This window comes from Mesoplodon bidens (assembly GCF_964165515.1).
Source record: "Mesoplodon bidens genome assembly, chromosome: 4".
NCBI lineage: Eukaryota > Metazoa > Chordata > Mammalia > Artiodactyla > Ziphiidae > Mesoplodon > Mesoplodon bidens.
Genome location: NC_138160.1, coordinates 10874300 through 10894944, shown reverse-complemented (window position 1 = coordinate 10894944; position 20645 = coordinate 10874300). Strand labels below are relative to the sequence as shown.

The following is a 20645-nucleotide window of genomic DNA, read 5'->3' as shown; positions in this document are numbered from 1 at the left end:
TCTCTGGAGCTCCTTTAAGCAGCGCTCTTAATGCCCTCTCCTCGCGCACCAGGAAACAAAAGGGAAGAAAAAGTCTCTTGCCTCTTCGGCAGCTCCAGTCTTTTTCCCGGACTCCCTCCCGGCCAGCCGTGGTGCACTAACCCCTTCAGGTTCTCTTCCCGCGCCAGCCCCAGTCCTCTCCCTGCGCGCTCCGACTGAAACCCGATACCCGAGCCTCAGCTCCCAGCCCCGGGCGGCCTAGCAAAGCCTCTCAGGCTGGTGAGTGCCGGTGGGCACCGATCCTCTGTGCGGGAATCTCTCCGCTTTGCCCTCCTCACCCCTGTTGCTCCGCTCTCCTCCGCTACTCCGAAGCTTTCTCCCTCCGCCACCTGCAGTCTCCGCCCGCAAAGGGGCTTCCTAGTGTGTGGAAACCATTCCTCCTTCACGGCTCCCTCCCACTGGTGCAGGTCCCGTCCCTATTCTTTTGTCTCTGTTTATTCTTGTTTCTTTTGCCCTACCCAGGTATGTGGGGAGTTTCTTGCCTTTTGGGGGCTCTGAGGTCTTCTGTCAGCGTTCAGTAGGTGTTCTGTAGTAGTTGTTCCACGTGTAGATGAATTTCTGATGTATCTGTGGGGAGGAAGGTGATGTCCACATCTTACTCTTCCGCCATCTTCCCAATCCTCCTCCCATTCCTATATTTTCTTGAACATATTAATCATTATTATTTTAAAAATCTTGTCTGCTAATTTCAGTATCTGGGTCACCTATGTTTCTGTTTTTATCATAGATTTGCTGATTGGCTATTGGTCATTTATTCCTATCCTTGCATAATAAATTTTACTGAATATTGGACACTGTAGATTAAAAATTGTGGAGTTTTGCCTGAAAGTGTTCACTCTTTTCTCTGTTAGTCAAATAGATGACCTGGTCACCTTTAATGTAATCAGGGACTTTTAGCTGAAATTAGCTGGGGCCACAGCACTGTTAAGTGTCCATCTACCTCTGTTTTTCCCAGTTCTCAGAGAGCAACCTTCTAGGAATTTTTAACTTAAAACTTGATGACTTTCCCAAGACACTATCTCAGGAAGGTCTTGGATGCAAATGCTTTTCTCTTCTGCATAATAAGACTGTTAAAATTATATTCTGATTTTCAGAGGCTCTTTTCTTAACTTTTTAGCCCAATGCAGTTTCAGAAACTAGCAAATTTTTGAAGGGAAAATCAGCCATGTTTCAGCCTCAGTTCTCTCTCTGTTTCCCACTTCTCACTGGGATCTTGATTAGGTTTTAATTTGAAGCCCTAGGAGATCAGCAAAACCTCTGCTTGCATCTTTATCTCAAACGATGACCCTCTGCCCAAGAAAATTCTCAGAACTCAGCCTCTTTCACTGCATCCAGTATTGGTAAAAGTTCCAGGGAAAAAGCAGATATACAGCATCAGTTCAACCCTCTGTATCCTCCCCTGTCTGAAATCTTGGAGCCTCTAGTCATTTTTGCTTCAGCAGATTTCTGATACTTTAGAGAAATAGTTTTGGTTTTTATTCACTAATTATAATTATTTTCAGTAGAAGCATTGGGCTGCCACAAGTGATTCCATCTTAATCAGAAATAGAAGTTTAATATATTTTTCAATTGAGATGTTTATCATTTCCAACAACTTGAGAAAACAGTCTTAATTGAAACTTTACTATCATGGAAGAAATCATGTAATAACAGCCAAATGTATAAAATAGAAAATTGGCTATATAATTAATAACCTTATAATAAGAAAGTATAGTCATAAAAATGAAATGGGAAAATTACAAAAATATAATTTTAACTGAATAAGAGGATGTACATTTGTGGACTATAATTAAACAAACTGCTTTAGTTCTGGGTCATGTGATTATGATTTTTTTTCTTTTTCCTAATTTTTTGAATTTTCTAATTTATTTATTATGAGAATTTGTTGCTTTTAAATCAAGCAAAATTTTACACAAACTTAATGTTCAGTTATTTGGAAAATTCATCCCCAACAATTCTGCAAGCTTGATGGGTATGACTGCAGGAAATACAAAGTCTAACCAGTCATGTACGTGTTCCATGTACACAAACAAAATCTTAGAGAATATGGGAACTATTCGATAACATTATTATCAACAGATAAACTAAAGTGATAAATTGTATACAATACCCAATTAATGCATATAAGATATATACCAGCATGAAATATAACAAAGAGGAAAGCTACTTGACTCTGTTCTGGATGTCATGCATCTTGGAATTCCTAAAAATTCAGTGAAAGCAATAAACACAGCCGGTTTACAAAATGAAGATCAGTGTAAACTCTCATCATTAGTCTACAAGATATACTTATCTTCATGTGGAAGAAATGCAGTTAATGCTTATTAGGAATAATGAATATGAAAAGCATTCATTGACAAGAGTGTATCACCTCTGTGTCTTGATGACTCAATAAGATACAAACAATCAGATAATAGGTGTGCTTTGCTATAGCAGCTAAAACAGCAGGAGTAAAAGGGCATTTGAATGTCATCACTCATATTCTCCATAATTTATTAGTTGCTCACTGTATGCTAGGCATAGAGCCATTTGTTTGCCATAGACTGATTCATTCATGTAATTCTCACAATAATCTAAGAAGCAAAATTTTGCTTATACTACCTAAAAAATAGGTAGTAAAATGAGATCTTCAAGAATTTTAATGAGTACACTGATTTCAGAATATGAACTCTATACAACCTTAAGAATAACATTGGAATGGTGGAAAACATTAAGGAGACCCAGAAACTGAAAATCGTTATTCATTTTGGGAGACTGTGTTAAAATCATTGGGTTATGTGGGGTGGACTCATCTTGCAAAACTTTGAACATGACTTCATTTATTGGTCAGTGACAAAAATCTCATCCTATATTAGATTTTTTAATCATTGATTTATCTTCTAATACATGTAATTTCCGACGATATTCATGTAGTCATTTCACTGAAAAAAAATTAAAGTTCATAGAAATATATTGCAAGGGAAATACTTAAAGTGATAACAGCTGTAGTAAGCAGAGGGGTGAGATTACGAACATATATACCCGAGAATGCATTTGGCTGCACATAACAGAAACCTACTACAATGGCTTAACCAAATAAAGGTTAATTTTTCTCCCATAATAAGAAGCTAAGTGAGCAGAAGTCCCAAGCTGGTACAGCAGCTTCAGGAAACTTTCAACATCCTTCTATTTTATGTTTAGCCACCTTTGGTCTGTGGCTCTCATTCTATGGAACATTCCCAGTTGCAATGTGGAAGGTCCAAATCCAGCCTGAAGTCTGCATTTCAGACCGTGTGAAGAAGGAAGGAACAAGCAACGTTGGGGAATTTTCCACAAAAGCAAACTGCTCTCTGAACACTCCCTTAGACCCTCATGTTTGTCTTGATGACAGATGGCATGCAGCAGCAATAGAAGCTGAGAAGTGTTTTTCTTTTTAATAAATTTATTTATTTATTTATTTGGCTGTTGGGTCTTCGTTGCTGTGTGCAGGCCTTCTCTAGTTGCGGCAAGCGAGGGCTACTCTTTGTTGCGTTGTGTGGGCTTCTCTTGTGGATCATGGGCTCTAGGCGCGTGGGCTTCAGTAGTTGTGGCACGCAGGCTCAGTAGTTGTGGCGCAGGGACTTCGTTGTTCCGAGGCATGTGGGAATCTTCCCGGACCAGGGCTTGAACCTGTGTCCCCTGAATTGGCAGGTGGATTCTTAACCACTGCGCCACCAGGGAAGTCTGAGAAGTGTTGTTTTATAGGCGGTCACATGCCTCTCCAAACAAAATTTGGGTCCTGTACAAAAGGAAGATGAGGAAGATAGCTATTGGGAAGGTAACCAACAGCGATTTGGACTCAATTAGATTAGTTTGGCTTAATTAGAAGAGTGAATAGAGAAAGTAGAGGATAAATACATTTGAAAGGCCAAATCAAAGTTCTAAGGCAAAACTACACAATAAATGGTGATATCGACAAATATTTAGGATTCAGGGAAGAAGCTGAATCTGAGGCTGTAAGACTGAGGGAAAATCAGGATTAATTTATAGATTCTTCCTATGCATGCATGCCAAATTTGAGGCCTGTGTATGTGAGTAATCATTAATCATAATTTTTACACTATACAAATGATAGAATAATAATTAACATGTTTGGTAGGGTCCAAACTCTTTAATGAACCCAGCTTCCCTTCCTGGGGCTACAGTATACATGATTATAATAGATAACTATTGATTTTCCTAAGTGAATCATTTAGATATTTCATTCTCAAACCTACTGAAACCCCAATGCCTTATTTTTATAACAAATATTGTATAATGCTTCATTTGCTATTTTGAAAAGAAATTCACAGATATTAACTGATTTTAAGGGTCTACACAATACTTTAAGATAAATATAGAGAAGAAACAAAAGGAAAATTATTTAAAATAAAGTATTATGTTTTTCTTTATGTAAATGCTTGGTCACAACTAGGTTCGAAGAGCTAACCAAATACTCAGATACTTCTCCCTGCATGTAGCATCACCATAATGATAATGGCTATAACAACAGACGGATACAGAAGTCTTTTTCTGGTGAGAAGTATACTACTGGTGACATTGTTCTTAATCTTCTGAACAAATCATGGTCAATTTCTGAACAAAACAATGTTAAATCTTTCCATAATTTATATCTTAATAGCATTCCTGCAAAATTCAAGTTATATTAAAAGCATGCAAAAATTTTTCTTGCTTCTATGTAAAATGGAGTAATGTAGTAGGCTTAGTTACATGTGAACAGGTTCTTAACACCTTGGATGAAAAGCTGTGAGGGATCCAAGATTCCTGTGTCCTTCCTCCTGTGGAACTGTCACATATATTGCAGAATGTTTAAAATGTGTGGCTCGTGACCACAGACTGCTAGTGACACTTAGAAAATACCCTCTTACACATTTCTAAAATGGAAACAGTAATGCTTCCATTAAGAACCATTGACCTAGATGTTTGGTGTAAAAACTGAAATTTTGTTGATGAAATTTTTATACTAAATCAACTCTGCCTTAAAATTTATCTAGAAAGTCTGGATGAACCTTGATAAGAACTTCTCTGGTCCACTCTTTGGATCTTATTTTACAGGATTCTCCTTCCTATTCTTTGTCTGTAGGTATCAAGCCAGCCAATTTGGGGAGTCAATTCCTTCATCCTCTAGAACTGCATTAAATTTATAAGCATTGCTGATAAATCATAGCATAACATTTATTTCTCCTTGTTACCAATGCCTGTTATGAAGATCCTGGGTCCAGGTCCACACTCCATAATTTGATGTTTTCTTTCTGTATATGTAATTCACCAATGCCTGTTGACCTAGACTTCTGACTCATTGCCCAGTTCTGATCAGTAATGCTTGACTTTCTCCATGCCTGACAAGCCTACATTGGATTTAGACATTTTAACACTAGGTTGTAACTTTTGATACATGTAGGGGCCTTCGTTAAATCCCTCACTGCTCTTTGATTCCTTCCCTGGGTTCACTCTTGTTCCATTGTATCTCCAAGAACCTCAGCCCTTACTGAGCACACTTGCTGTATCCCTCTTCTTGCTTTGCTTCAGTACTTTAGGTCTGATTTCCTCACCATGCTACCCAAGTCCTGGCACAAAACACGAAATTCCTGGAAGAGGCAAAAACAATGAGAAAACATGGAAAGAAAGACATTGATTAAAAGAATCATCAACACCATAAGCATATAGACAATTAGAAAGAAATAAGGCTGTATGAGTGTGGTTACCTCGTCAGTGTTTTTCCTTTCTCCCATCATCTAATAACCCCAATTTATAATTAAATCCCATAAGGATAGGGATTCAGTTTTCTTGCCTATTGTGTGCTATTGATTCTCCAAATTTTATCCAGTGTCTGAACCACAGTAGATGCTCAATAAACGTTTGCTGGTGAATGAATGAATGACACCATCACATGAATAGTAGCAGCAGTAAAAGGTAGTTTGTGTGAAAGTGCAGGTTTCAAATCAAATAATGAAATAACCCACACATTGTTCTTAATTATAATGGTTAATTCAAATTAGTTAACTTACTTTGAAAGTCATTTAATAACATTCTCTAGTAACAAATGCATATTTTTATGACCACTAACAGTGTTTATCAGCCATATATATATATATAGTTTTGTCCCTATTTTAGAGAATTTGATTTGAAATTTAAATTGCAAATTTGAAAGGAGTATCATTACTCTCTCTGTTTAAATGCTGGACAGCAACAACAATCACTCACATAGTTTAATTTTCCAACTTGAGAAATTTCCACTTGTTTATCCAGTGGGTAATTCACTTTAAAAATTACAGGAATACTATTTTCTATTTGAACCTCAATGGCAAGTTACATTGCTATATTTAAATCACTTCGAATCAAACAAGAGTGTCACTCTCCTAAAATTGGCATATTTTGAAGTATAAAATATGATACATTAATGTCTAAGAATATTTTAAACTATTTGGTCTTATTCCTAAAAATATAAGTAAAATCCCCATATAAAATATATTTGCTTCAAATTTTGAATTGATCTGAAAAATCCAGAGGTAGAACAATCAGTATTTAGATGTGATTTCTGTATCACATAACTCTTTTGATGTATAAACGGAAGAAACAGTAAAAATTTCTCTTTTAGCATTGAGTACTATAATTTGAAAATAATAAGTTAATAATTTTCTGGTCTCATGCTGAACTAGGGAATTCAGAATATTCCTTTTCACAGGAACCATCAGAGGCAGGAGGCAAAAGATGGCAGCAGTGAGTCGTTCCAAGATCTCACACTACCCAGGATCATTTTATTTTATTTTTCAGTATTATCAAATTGTGCATTTACTAATATCTTCAGTTACAAATTATTTTAGAAGAACAGAAATCATCTGCCCTCTAAAGAAGTCTATAGGGACTGCCTACGGGTCATTTCCAAGGCATACAATTAGTGAATAGGGTTTGCTATTGCTCAGCTCAAAAATAACTCTAAAAAACTTTAGAAAATTATTTTCTTAACTTAGATCTATACGGGCATAAAAGACACCTGTATTTTCTGTGGATGGTATCTATACACCTACTTCAAATATAATCTAAAATGGAACTGACCTACCCTCCAAGTCTGCATTCCCCCCCACCTCCACCCAAAGACTTCCTGAGTTAAAAGATGCAAAGAGGAGTACAGTTTAAATTTTTTTCTAAAAATCTGACCAAAGCTACGGTGAAAACAAAGAACATCCTTTAAAATATAATGTGGCCTAATGGATACAGCACTGCTAATTAGTCTTGTACCAAATACTCCACAGTAACTGAACTGCCTTTCTGAGAACTAAAATAAAAAATACAGTTCAACATCTGCTGAAAAATGGCCCAGCAGTGTCCTCCCTCAGAGGAGTCAGAAGTATATATTTTTAAAATAAATTTATTTATTTATATTTTTGGGTCTTTGTTGCTGTGCATGGCTTTCTCTAGTTGTGGCGAGAGGGGGCTACTCTTCGTCGTGGTGTGCAGGCTTCTCATTGCAGTGGCTTCTCTTGTTGTGGAGCACGGGCTCTAGGCGCACGGGCTTCAGTAGTTGTGGCACGCGGGCTCAGTAGTTGTGGCTTGTGGGCTCAGCAGTGGTGGTGCATGGGCTTAGTGGTTCTGCAGCACGTGGGATCTTTCCCGACCAGGGATTGAACCCGTGTCCCCGGCCTTTGCAAGCAGACTCTTAACCACTGAGCCACCAGGGAAGCCCCAAGTCAGAAGTACTTTAACATAGAGCCAGCTTTAAAACTTGGAGCCATGCTGGAGAACTACTTTTGGAGGTGAGACCAAGCCTACATATGCCTATCCAGCCTTGAGGTAGGAGGATTAAAAACGTACATTTGCACTGTTGTCAAAAGTCCTTGCTTAATCTTGCCCCTTGCATATATTTCTACCCGTTTAACCTGTCTAAACACTTCTCCTTTGCTCTTACTTCAAATTTTAACTTCCTCCAAAGTATGCTAGAGAACAGCCTGGGATAAATATTCAGCTCATTTAACTTTGTTGGATAATATCTTCTGACACAAAAGAGAAATACTTTGCCTCTGAGAATCACAAGCCCCTGGAATCCCTTTGATGACAACTTCCTGTATGCTGCCATGCTTATGTGTGTCTCGTAAGCCAGCTCTGGGGAGGGGAGGAGTGGAGAAGATCACAACTTCAGACAGTCTGGGATCCACAGGGTCAGGGATGGTGCGCGGTGGCATCGTTAGAAAGGGTGTTTGCCCTGGTCCCCGGGCACGCTGCGCTCTGCCTGCCCAAGTCTTGTAATTGCAACAGGGGTGAGCCCCGTCATGACTTCCAAAACCGAGGGACACGGGTGAAGGCCCAGAGGACTTCCTTGGCACAAGGGTCTTGTTTTCTAACAAGACTTTTCACTGTTCACTGCGGTGATGCTCCTTGCCGTATTTCACAGCAAAGAGAGGCAAAGAGAAGTCCCCATGGAGTCAACGAGCTGTCAAACCAGGAGGTGACACAGAAAACCAATCTGAAAGTGACAAGAACAATACAGGGGGTATAGGAAGACTTTGGGGGAAGAAACGGGTGAGGGTTTTCATCTTAGCCTGGGAGAGGGGGTAGGGGAGGAGGGAGCCCAAGGTGGCAGAGGTGCGGAAGTTGGAAGAAAGAAGAGGCGGCGCTGGAGGAGGAGGTGAACTTAGCATTACGATCCATTCAAGATCCAGACTAGACAAAGGTCTTTCTCGCAGGAAGTTACATACTTCCAGGTTCAAATCCAGAGGGATTTCGTTTAAGGAGAAAGTCTCTCCACCCGCGAAAAGCATGTTTAATCGAAGCACTGGAAGTGACAGAAGACTGGACAGACGCCGTGGGGAAGACCGGAGATGGATGTCCTGCCTTCTTTGCTCTAGAACCACAGGATTTGAGAGCCTTCATCTCCACCCAGCAGCAGTCACATTCAGCCTGCCGCCTGCCCCAGCACACACATATGCTGTCTTAGAACCCCCTCCATCCCTGCCCTTTGTTTGCACGCTGACATCTGTCAGACCACCATAAACTGTCAGCATCTTGCACGTAAATGAAGGCACTGGCCCTATGAGCACCGTTCTAACCCCGGGTTCCAGGCCTTCCTCGGGTCCTTCCAGGCTTTCGCCTGGTTCGCGAGCATCCACCCATCTGAGGGCCGGAGTCTGCGTTCGCAAGGATGCTCGGCCCTCTCCCAACCCGCGGCCTCCTCCCCTCTCTCCTGCTGCTGCCGCGAAAACCAGGAGAAGTGGAATGCGCACGGCGAAGCGCGGCGCTCTCGCGGCGGCACTGGGCATGCTCAGCACCCAGGGCAGGTTCGGGCGGCGGGGCGGACGCTGCTTCACTAGCCGGGCGCCCGAGCCGGCCGCCGAGGTATAGGTGGAGGCTGAGGGTGCCGCGCGCCGCGGGAGGAGCTTCGCCCGCGGCGGCGGCACAGGTGGCGCGGGCCGCAGCACGGGAGCGCTCGGCGCCGGGCGCCGCGGCGGCCCCAGGCTCGCGCCCGCGGCGGCAGCCGGCCGAGCGGAGCGGTGGCTGAGGCGGTGGCGGCTCTCTCAGCCCGGCCGGCGGCGCCGGCGGCGGCGGCGGCGGCGCCCGGAGCCCGGAGGAGCCCCGAGGAGCCGGGAGGAGTCCGCAGGAGCCCCGAGCCCGCGGAGCCGGCGGAGCCCGCGGAGCCGGGCAGGGGGCGCTGCTCTCGCTGCGCTCGGAGGGGCCGCCGGGCCGGGCGCCGCGCACTGGCGTCGGGAGCCGCCTCTCCCCCGCGGCGCTCGCCCCTGCTCCCGGCCGGCATCCCTTGTTCCGCGGCCGCGCTCAGACAACAAAAGCGGAAGATGCTGCAGTTGGGCAAGGTCAGGACCTTGCCCTGAAGCCGGGCGGCGGCGCGCACGCCTTTTCCCGGACTGAGAAGCTGTCGCTGGTGGCGGGTGCATGTTCGCGAGGAGGCAGTCGGGCGCCGCGCCGTTCGGTGAGTTGCCTTCCTCCGGGCTTCTGGGGCCAGGCGCATCCTGCTCGGCGTCGTCGTCGTCGTTCTCCCCCTCCTCGCCGCCAGTGGGGGTTGGTCCTCGGCTGCTCCCGGCCGGCCGGTGACGGCGGCGGCTGCTGCGCGGTCCTGCCAGCCGGGGGAGGACCGCGATCGCGCCGGGTCCCCTCTCGGAAGACGGCTCTGCCTGGAACGGGGGCCGGGGTTAGTGCCCTTTTCGGAGCGGTGGCCAGGTGGCTCCTCAGCGTGTTCCCGCTCCCCGCCACCCATCTCCCCCGGAGGAGGCGTATATAGGGCAACACCAACAATACTGCTCCCTGCCACCCTCCCGAATATACCCGTTGCATCCATGACGTCCCTAATATACGGGAGAAGACGGGTGGGGGTGGGGAGGACTTCCCTCCAGTCTTTCGCCCTTATGTTCAATGTCATTACGATGTTTGGCTAGAACAAAATGGAAATACTTGGTCGTATGTGTCCATGGCTGTTTCTTCAGTCTCCCGCTGCTCGCCAGACCCAGAGCCCCTTTGGTCTATATTTAGCTGTTTCAAAGGAAGCATTTGCAGCTCGATTCACAGGTTTCGGGGGCTTCTGCGTCCTGACAATAGAGAGCGAGGCTCCGGCAAGCGCCGTCTGAAACCCAGGTTCGGAACCCTGTGCATGTGGGTGGGAGGTGGCTAGGCGATATTTGGGTGATCGGTAATTAATGGCCGAAAGCAAAGCTGCTTTTCTTTTTCGCCGACCTTCCTCTCATTCTGGCGTGTACTGTGTTTCTGTCGATTGCTGCTCAGCTGGTTCCAACCACTACGTTCCGAATTAAGTCGCTAGAGAGGTGGTGCAGCCTCCCTGGTCTGTGTGGTAGGAAAACAGTCTGAGAGGTTTTGGGGTGTGTGTATGTCTGTGTGTGTGGTTCCCACCACGAACAGTTACTTATAAAAATGCCTAAAGTTGTGTTTCCCTGCGAATGTTGGGGTACTGAAGGATGTGGAAAAAAAGATGGGCAGGTTGTGGTTCCAAGATGTTTCTTTTCCCCTTGCGTGCTTCTCTTGAACTGATCTGATTTGCTTTGGCTCTGAAAGGTGTTTTTAAGCATGCATGCCTAATGTTACCAAGCAAATACGTTAGTTTCGGAAAGGGATATGTTACAACCATAGTGTCAGGTCTGATATGTATATATTTTCACTTTTAGGAACTAGGTGACCGATATTTAAGATGCTTGGAATTTTCTGCAACGACTTCTATGAAAATAGGGAGGTGCTGAAACTACCTAAGAGTTATCTCATTGTTCATCTTTCCATCTGCAGGTTAAATTACCATGGCTACTGATGGTAGTTTAGTTCACCTCTTTGCTGTTAGTAGTTCACCTGCAGGATTAAAAGGCTTTAGAGCTGTACCACTTTAAAAATCTCATGGAAGAGTGTTTGATGTGACTCATACCGAATTACAGGGCTGAACCTGTGCCTCATTTGGGGCGCTTGATCTATGAGAAGTATGACAGATAGGGGTGGGCATCCTCAAATATGGACTCAATGCTTTACAGCTCTGTGAAATCTCTTTGCCACATGCAGAATCCATTTTTAATGTTTTGGGGAAAACGTTCGGTGGCATCCTCACTGATTGGTGGGTTACACGATCTCAGGGCTTGAATGAAGATGATTGCATCTGGAGTTAGATGTTGAAATTTGGGAAGCCTGTAATTATACAGCTCACAAGGCTCAGTGTCGCAGAAGGACTAGCAAGGTCTATATGGCTCGAGTTAATCGAAGATTGTGATTAGTTTTACCAGTGTTGCTTTAGTTTCACCTTATTCATATTCAGAGAACTTCCCAAGAGCACTCTGAACACACTCTTGTGCTTGTTGCATTGTTTTAATATCAGATTTCTTGCAGAAAGAAGCAATAGGTGACGTACACATTCATTTCTCTTTTCAATTTTCCTTTTGAATCTAGTATTTCAGTTTTAAACATGATTCTTAGAGGACTAGTAGAGATTACTCTGTATCTGTGTGTGCACACAGAGAGCAGCTGATGGGCGTGGGAAAAACTACATGTATCGGATGTATGAGTTTTATGCTATTTGCGGGTTGAAAATGATAGTACTTGATTGAACGGCAATTGTAGTGAGTACAGGAGGTCGTTGCCCTATTAAAATTGTCATAGTCTTGTGGAAAGGAGTTATTTAATTTGGTGTATGTTTGTGTCGTTGTAGAACCTAATCATTAGAGATGTCACTAATGTTTTTGTTGTTCGCAGTAATACCCATGCACTGTCAAATTACAGTAATTCCAGCAAATTCACATCTTTCACAGTGAGAATACAAGCCACTTCTTTCTTCCACTGAAATAGTTCATCAGAGAGAAAAATGGAATTCAGATGATATTAGTTGAAAATGTGATCAATACTTTTGTTAAATCACTTCTAAGGATAATATCACATTCACAGTGACCTTTAAAATTAAAATGAAGTTATAATATTATCAAATATATCATTACTTTTGACATGTAAGTGAATACGCAGTACTTTTCCTCACAGTGTTTTGGAACTTGACAGTTTCTATTGTGCTTTTTCAAAGTTCTGTTTCATATGGTATGCATTTATGTAGAATTGTTGAAGAGTTCTCCAGAGTAATTTCATCAGGTTGTCTTTATGTAAGAAAATACTAAAGTTACATTTAAAATAATTTATTGTAATTTGTCCATAAAGTGAGGGATAGTTTGTATGGACCAGTATTTCTGGTTGTAACAAGTCAGTTGAACTAAAGTAGGAACTATTGCCATTTTGAACTGCCAAAAGTGTTCTTTTTTTTTTCTTCTTCTTTCTTTTTCTGATGATTATCCCCAGAATATATGAATGCCCATTAATGGTTATTTCTCTGTGTGAACTTTATTTTACTTTATTTAGTGGGGAATTGGTTATGCTAGGATTACTATTCCTAAAAGTTTTTATTTTTTTATAAAGATTTGTATCTTTAAAAGATGCCACATAGTTGAGAGTACCTAAACTTGAACACACATAATTCAGAGGGTGAACAAATAATCAAGAGAAAACCAACAGGTGTTTTTAAATCCAGTACTTCCATTGAAGGCTTAGTACAGTGGATCTTTGCTGGGCTGAAATACACCTTCAAGCCAAATTCTTCAGTTGGCTTCCATGATGGTTTTCATGACTCATATTCCAAAGGTGTTCTCAGGACTATGGTACTTTGATGGCTTTGTGATAAGTGTCACATGGATAGGGATGAAAAGTTAATTTGAGGGCTTCCGTGGTGGCGCAGTTGTTGAGAGTCCTCCTGCCGATGCAGGGGACACGGGTTCGTGCCCCGGTCTGTGAAGATCCCACATGCCGCGGAGCGGCTGGGCCCGTGGGCCATGGCCGCTGAGCCTGTGCGTCCGGAGCCAAGTTAATTTGAACGAGATAGTTCATGATACTTGTTGCTGGCTTTAGTTTATCTGATAATATGCCAAAGCAACAGGTTTTTATATTAATGTAAAATATTAAACATGTCATAGATAAATAATTTCTATCACATTCTGTGCCAGTCTAGCCTACTGATTAATAAACTGCCTGGTTGGCTTTAATGAATCCAGTTATATTCACAAACAGTGCCTCCAGCCCAGGCATCTCACAGAAATATTTTACCATACTGTGCTTTTACTCCGTGAAAAATGTTAAGACTCATTACAAAAATGTGTAGTTATGACACCTCCACTTGTTTATCTTTTGATCACATAGCAGCTGAGTGTAATTTGAAGTTCTGTATCATGGTTAATTGCTTTGTAGGAAATGTCTTAGCTATATTAGGCTATGGAAGTTACACTCTGTATCAATTAGTTTTTGACATACTGCAAATAATGACTAAGTGAAACAATGCTTCCAAGAAGCTTTCCATCTTAGGCAAATATTCACCTGTGTCCCTTGGTGAGATTCCTGAAAAGTTATCTGTGAAATGAATTACATATATTGAAACTTATTATTCCATTAATTGTTATTTCAGGTCAGAAATATATTTCTAGAGAAAAAGTTGGGCTTTGCCCTATAACATATATATGTCATATTTTTACTGTTTAACATATTTATGTATAATATTAGAATATATATATCATAGTGTAATGCTATTTTGGATTCTGCTTCGAGTAAGTGGAGAGGTGAGAGATAGCACTGGCTTTGGATGGATCCCACCTCTGTCTCTACTAAGCTGTGTGTCCTTGGCCATTTACGTTATCCTCAATTTTTAGCTCGGTTTTTTTCAGCTGTAAAATGGGTACGATAAATAAATGTATACATTCAATAAATAAATAAACAAACAAAATGAACAAGTCATGGCGATGAAATGTACAGCATGGGGAATATAGACAATAATAATGTATAATAGATTTGTATGTCTTATTTTTAAAAATGAGTACAATAACACAGGATCTCAAAGTGTTTTAGGGTAAAGTAAGTGCATAAGTGGCTTGTAATTATAAATATTTGTACAAGTACAAGAGGTGGATATCTACATATTAGGATGAGTACTTATGCTTCATTTATGTATTATTAAATGTGTTATAAAAGCCACGACCCTCTCTAACAAAGGCTTTTAAATGGATATATTCTTTCTCTACTACTATTGATATTATTACTGTGTTATGTAGATTTACATATAAAATATGTTTTCTGCTCTTCAACATGCCAGTCCTTTACATATGAAAATATATAATAGTTAAGCTAAAAGAGAAGCAAATTGTATCTCCTGGCACCATTATTTAAAAGCTTCTAATCTAACAGTAAGAAATTGCAAAATTTTGATATTCTGTATTAGCGTTATACTATTCACCTGATTACAGTCAAATTTTCTCCAAAGATGAACATTGTACAAAGAATATTATAGACAGTTTAATAAACATCCCTCTCCACGAGGTCAAATGTTAAACATCCGCTCTGTTTAGAACCACAGAGCATGAATCCTGTCATAAAATCATTGTGACAAAGAAAAAAAGAAACTTAAACAGCTAAATTTATTACATAAGGAGAAGACACACCCCACCCACAATTACAATCAAGTTTTTGGGAAAAAAAAAAAAGTGTGAGTCCATTGGTACCTTTTTGAAAATAAATGGTCATTTCCACTTGTCCTTTCACTCTTAGTTGCTTCAGTGAAGTGCTGAACTCCTCTGGGTTTGATTCTGCCCAGCCCCTGTGAGGTAGAACTGAGATCTTCAGCATAATTTTTATGATAATAATGCTTGGATGAATCTTAGACTTTGTTACAGAATGTGACCCGTATAACAGGAGGCTAATTTATCTTCAGTCAGAAAAACATTTTAAATGTGGGTATTTATATTCAGATTTATGTACTGCTGGGGGAACTGCCAGTTATAAGTAACCAGAGTGAAATCCATGTTACCATAAAAGAACGTTCTGCTTTTTGGATCAAAGTACATGGGTAAGCCAATTATGTTTGGTTAAATAACTATGTGTCAAAGTTTCTATAAGTTTTGAATGATACGGAGTGTATTCCTAGATGGGATGTTTAGTTTATAACATTAGATGATGGGGAACAGTTAATTCTATCATTGAAATTAGTTATTACATTTATCCTGAATAGGTGAGGACTGGAGATTTTTCACTAATAACATTTTTTGCTTAATGTCATTATTACAACTTTCATTAGACATTTGGTTTAATATATATGTATTAAGAAAAATGCATTTTGTACACATGTTTTGAATAATTTATGATTTGGTTTATAAGCATCTTCATAATCTTATAATGCTTATTGTAATCTTTTCTCCCTTAAATATGCAACAACATAAATCACAGAAAGGTATGCATTTACCTCAAATTATAAAATGTGCAGAAATGTGGACTGGTGGTATCTCTAAGGAACCCAGTAAATATCAACCCTCCCTGATTCTGAAAAAAGTTGGGATGTGGGAAGAAAAAAAGGAGAAAGGGGCGGCCACCATGGGGAAAATATCCATTTTGATTAGGTATAGCTTGATGTGATGCCAAATGACATCCAGGACCCTGGCCTTCCTCCCCTCCTCCCTTCCCACAGGGACAGAGCTGGCTCTGAGCTCTAGAGCCCAAACCTTGCTCTTCTGCAGGCAGGGAGATCTCCAGAGGAAGAAGGAAGAAGCTAGCCAAGCTGCTTCCTTTATTCTTCAGAGGCAGAGAAAACCAAGGGTTGGGGAGAGGCTGGAAGTGTTACATTAATTAAGTTCCTTTCGCCTGGAAGGAAATATCACCAGTAGGGAAAAAGTGCTCCTTTTATTGATAATGGTTTATAAAGAATTCTGGTTGTAGAATTCTGGATATAGTAGCTTTAATGGTATTTTGCTTGATGGTTGAACTCTTTAAATATTTTATGGTATTTTGACACTATAACAGGAATTACCAGGGGAGTGTGCAATGCCCTGGCTGATTTATAGAGAGCTGTGGTCCATGAAATTCAGCTGATTTATGTATTGCCAACTTAAAAATTACTCATTTCTTCCCTTACTCCTCATGCTAGACTTTGACTGTCAGTAATTGGATGGCCTTGTAAGTGGTACGAATTGGACATAAAAAGGACAGTGTCAAAATCTGACTTCCCAAACTGTATATAAATGATGACCCATGCTAGCTATTATTCACAGCACTTTCTACCTCAGTGTAGATAATTAGAGTTTGGCTGTTGTTTCATGTTTTAACTTTGAATAGGAGCAATACGGGACACCATTAAGAAAGAAGAACAAAACAGGATTTTCATAGACATGATGTTTGATTTGACTTCAAGCATGATTACTCAACCTAAAAAAACTCAAAAAACGAAAAGCTCATTCCTTAAAATAAATTTTATTCTTCTCTCTCAAATATTTTATTTGGACTTTCAAACATTAGAGTAACATAGCGGTCATTACCTTCAGTAACACAGAATAATTTAATTTCCAGGAAAAGCAACTTCTTTGGCAGCAAACCAAGTCTTCCGAATATAAAAGAGCCAAAATTCAGCCTCTTGTTTCTAACACATTCCTCGTTGGTGCTGAGCATGGTATTTTTTTTTTTTTTTTTTTTTTTTTTTTTTTTGCGGTACGCGGGCCTCTCACTGTTGTGGCCTCTCCTGTTGCAGAGCACAGGCTCCGGACGTGCAGGCTCAGCGGCCATGGCTCATGGACCCAGCCGCTCCGCAGCACGTGGGATCTTCCCGGACCGGGGCACGAACCCATGTCCCCTGCATCGGCAGGAGGACTCTCAGCCACTGCGCCTCCAGGGAAGCCCTGAGCATGGTATTTTTAGGCTCACTGGATGAGGAGGGAAGGAGTTCTCCAGAAAGACAGGTGATGTGGGCATCGTGTAGATAGTCTGAGAGACAGGAGGAATCGTGTCACATTTACCCAGGACATGGAAGGTAGTGCAGGAAGACTGGGGCTTGTAGTGTGTGGATCAAACTGTTTGGCCTGAGTTGGGTTGGAAAAGAATATTATGTTGAATGCATAGTAGATGTATAGACATGCAGTGGCACCCTTATCCAAAAGAATATTATGTAGCTATGAGTTATCTTTTCAAAGAATAGTTGATTATATGGGCAGTATTCATGGTACTGAAGGTGAAGAAAAAAATCCAGACAAAAACCTACATTGGATAGGATACCCATCCTACACACCCACTCACGTAGACACACAAACACAAGAACATAGAATTTATGGCAGTTTCAAGTGTTTTGTTCTTTATATATTATCTCTCCACCAAATATATCATAACTTGATATATAATACATCACCACACAGGAAAAAATCATGCCTTTAAATTTTTGAAAAGAATATTATATATTTGCTTTGGGATAAATTTCATTAATCAGCTGAATGTCTGACTGAAAGTAAACAGAGTTCATTGCTCGTGGAGTGCATATTATACATATTCTAATCAGTGCCACACCTAGGTTTTCTCTGCTTTTAAATTTGAGAGATGTATTGTGTAGTTTTAGCAAGTTGTTGTCTTCTTGAGAACTCCGCAGCACATTAGTGAAATATTTTTCTCTTTTTCAACTAATGCTTTATTATTGTTTTCCGTTTTTAAAAGTAATGCACACTTATTAACAATTTGGAAAATAGAGAATTGATTCAAAGAAGCTAAAGTTCATGTATGATCTCCAGCCCCCGAAATGAGTCTATTTTTAGTAGAAATGCTATCCCATACACATATTTAAATTTAGAAGACTTCTCATATTCTGTTTTGTTACACTTTTAACATGTAAAATGGCATTTGTCATATAATTAATACTCATCCATACCTTTATATAACATCAGTTACTTAAATAACTTGCTGTTTTTGGAGATTGATGGCATTTTCATTTTGGGGTGGTATATATGATGTTATAATTAAAGCTAAATAGTTTTCATCTGGTTATTTTCTCTAGGTTACTTCCCTAGAACTGGATGTTTTCAGGACTATTGATATATGTCATCACATTGTCCTCCAGAAACATTCTATAATTTATATCTCTTCAGGCAAGGCAAGAGTGTGCCAATTTCCCCATGATTTTGATAACACTGTGTATTATAATTTAAAAAAAGGCAAACCCAAACAACAATTTTCAATTAAATAGGGGAAATATCATGTTTTCCTGTGGTTTAGTTTCCTTCTCATTAAATATGGCTGAGGTTAAATATTGTATAAGTTTATGACGCACTCCTAATTCTTTGGTGAATTATCTTTTTGTATCTTCTGCATAGTGCTTAATTGGTCTATTTGCCTTGTCCATGATTTGTGTTCTTGTTGATAGTAATTATATTACCCTTTGCCATGTTTTATCCGTTGATCCCTCATTTTATGAATTCTTATTTTATTTTATTTTTTTGATGTTGGGGTAGGAGTTTATTAATTAATTAATTTATTTTTGCTGTTGTGGGTCTTCGTTTCTGTGCGAGGGTTTTCTCTAGTTGTGGCAAGCGGGGGCCACTCTTCATCGCAGTGCACAGGCCTCTCACTATCGCAGCCTCTCTTGTTGCGGAGCACAGGCTCCAGACTCGCAGGCTCAGTAGTTGTGGCTCACGGACCCAGTTGCTCTGCATCATGTGGGCTCTTCCCAGATCAGGGCTCGAACCCATGTCCCCTGCATTAGCAGGCAGATTCTCAACAACTGCACCACCAGGGAAGCCCTGAATTCTTATTTTTAAAGCATAATTCTAAAGCTTGTAGTTCAGTATATCCCCATTTCTTAGAAGGAATTCTTCTTTAAGGAAACTTTCCACTGCTCTCTGCTTCTGTGTCCCAGAAGTAAAGACGCCAGTGGAACACATGGAGGGAATGGTTTAATAGTTGTATCTCAACATGACGGAGTTCATAGCTCGACTTTTCCATTTTTTAGTGAGTAGATAAGTTACCACTGAGTGTCATAGTTGATGGAGGGGAAATAAAAATTCCTGTGTCTTCAGGGTTTTGTGTGGGCAAACTAAGAGAGTATGGACTTAAAATACATAGCGAGAACCTAGTACATTAGTGAACCTCAATTACTTTAGTAATTTAGTAATCATATATATAGGGACATATATTTCTACATATATCATATATACAATGTACAAGTCATAGAGGACCATGCTTCTCCTGACCCCCACCCCATATTGGTAATCAGTCCCTTTTTATCACTGATTCTAAAATCCTAGGACATAGTTGGCCGACGGTAAACACTCTGCTAATCATGGTGAGCTATATGTACACTTTAAAAAATATATATATATATTATTTATTTATTTATTTTACAGCAGGTTCCTATTAGTTATTGTTTAATACATATTAGTGTATACATGTCAATCCCAGTCTCCCAATTTATCACCCACCCCGCTACTCTCCCTCCCCCTTGGTGTCCATATGTTAGTTCTCTACATCTGTGTCTCTGTTTCTGTCTTGCAAACCGGTTCATCTGTACCATTTTTCTAGTTCCACATGTATGCATTAATATACAATATTTGTTTTCCTCTTTCTGACTTACTTCACTCTGTATGACAGTCTCTAGATCCATCCATGTCTCTACAAATGACCCAATTTCGTTCCTTTTTATGGCTGAGTAATATTCCATTATATATATGTACCACATCTTCTTTATCCTTTCGTCTGTTGATGGGCATTTAGGTTGTTTCCATGACCTGGCTACTGTAAATAGTGCTGCAGTGAACATTGGGGTGCATGTGTCTTTCTGAATTATGGTTTTCTCTGGGTATATGGCCAGTAGTGGGATTACTGGTTCATATGGTAGTTCTATTTTTAGTTTTTTAAGGAACCTCCATACTGTTCTCCATAGTGGCTGTATCAATTTACATTCCCACCAACAGTGCAAGAGGGTTCCCTTTTCTCCACACCCTCTCCAGCATTTGTTGTTTGTAGATTTTCTGATGATGCCCATTCTAACTGGTGTGAGGTGATACCTCATTGTAGTTTTGATTTGCATTTCTCTAATAATTAGTGATGTTGAGTAGCTTTTCATGTACTTCTTGGCCATCTGTATGTCTTCTTTTGAGAAATGTCTATTTAGGTCTTCTGCCCATTTTTGGATTGGGTTGTTTGTTATTTTTATATTGAGCTGCATGAGCTGTTTATATATTTTGGAGATTAATCCTTTGCCTGTTGGTTCATTGGCAAATATTTTCTCCCATTCTGAGTGTTGTCTTTTCATCTTGTTTAAAGTTTTCCTTTGC

The 20645-nt window shown here is 40.4% G+C and overlaps 1 protein-coding gene across 2 annotated transcripts in view; it reads left to right on the top strand.

The window, feature by feature from the left end:
• Window positions 1-9939: 9939 nt before the first annotated feature.
• Window positions 9940-20645, top strand: part of CTNND2 (catenin delta 2) — a gene marked incomplete at its 5' end in the record, with an annotated part of 962722 nt that continues 952016 nt past the window's right edge. For both annotated transcript variants that reach the window (XM_081231805.1, XM_081231804.1), the window contains one exon: window positions 9940-9976. In XM_081231805.1, the coding sequence (XP_081087931.1) occupies window positions 9940-9976 (37 nt within the window). The remainder of the gene's footprint in view (window positions 9977-20645) is intronic.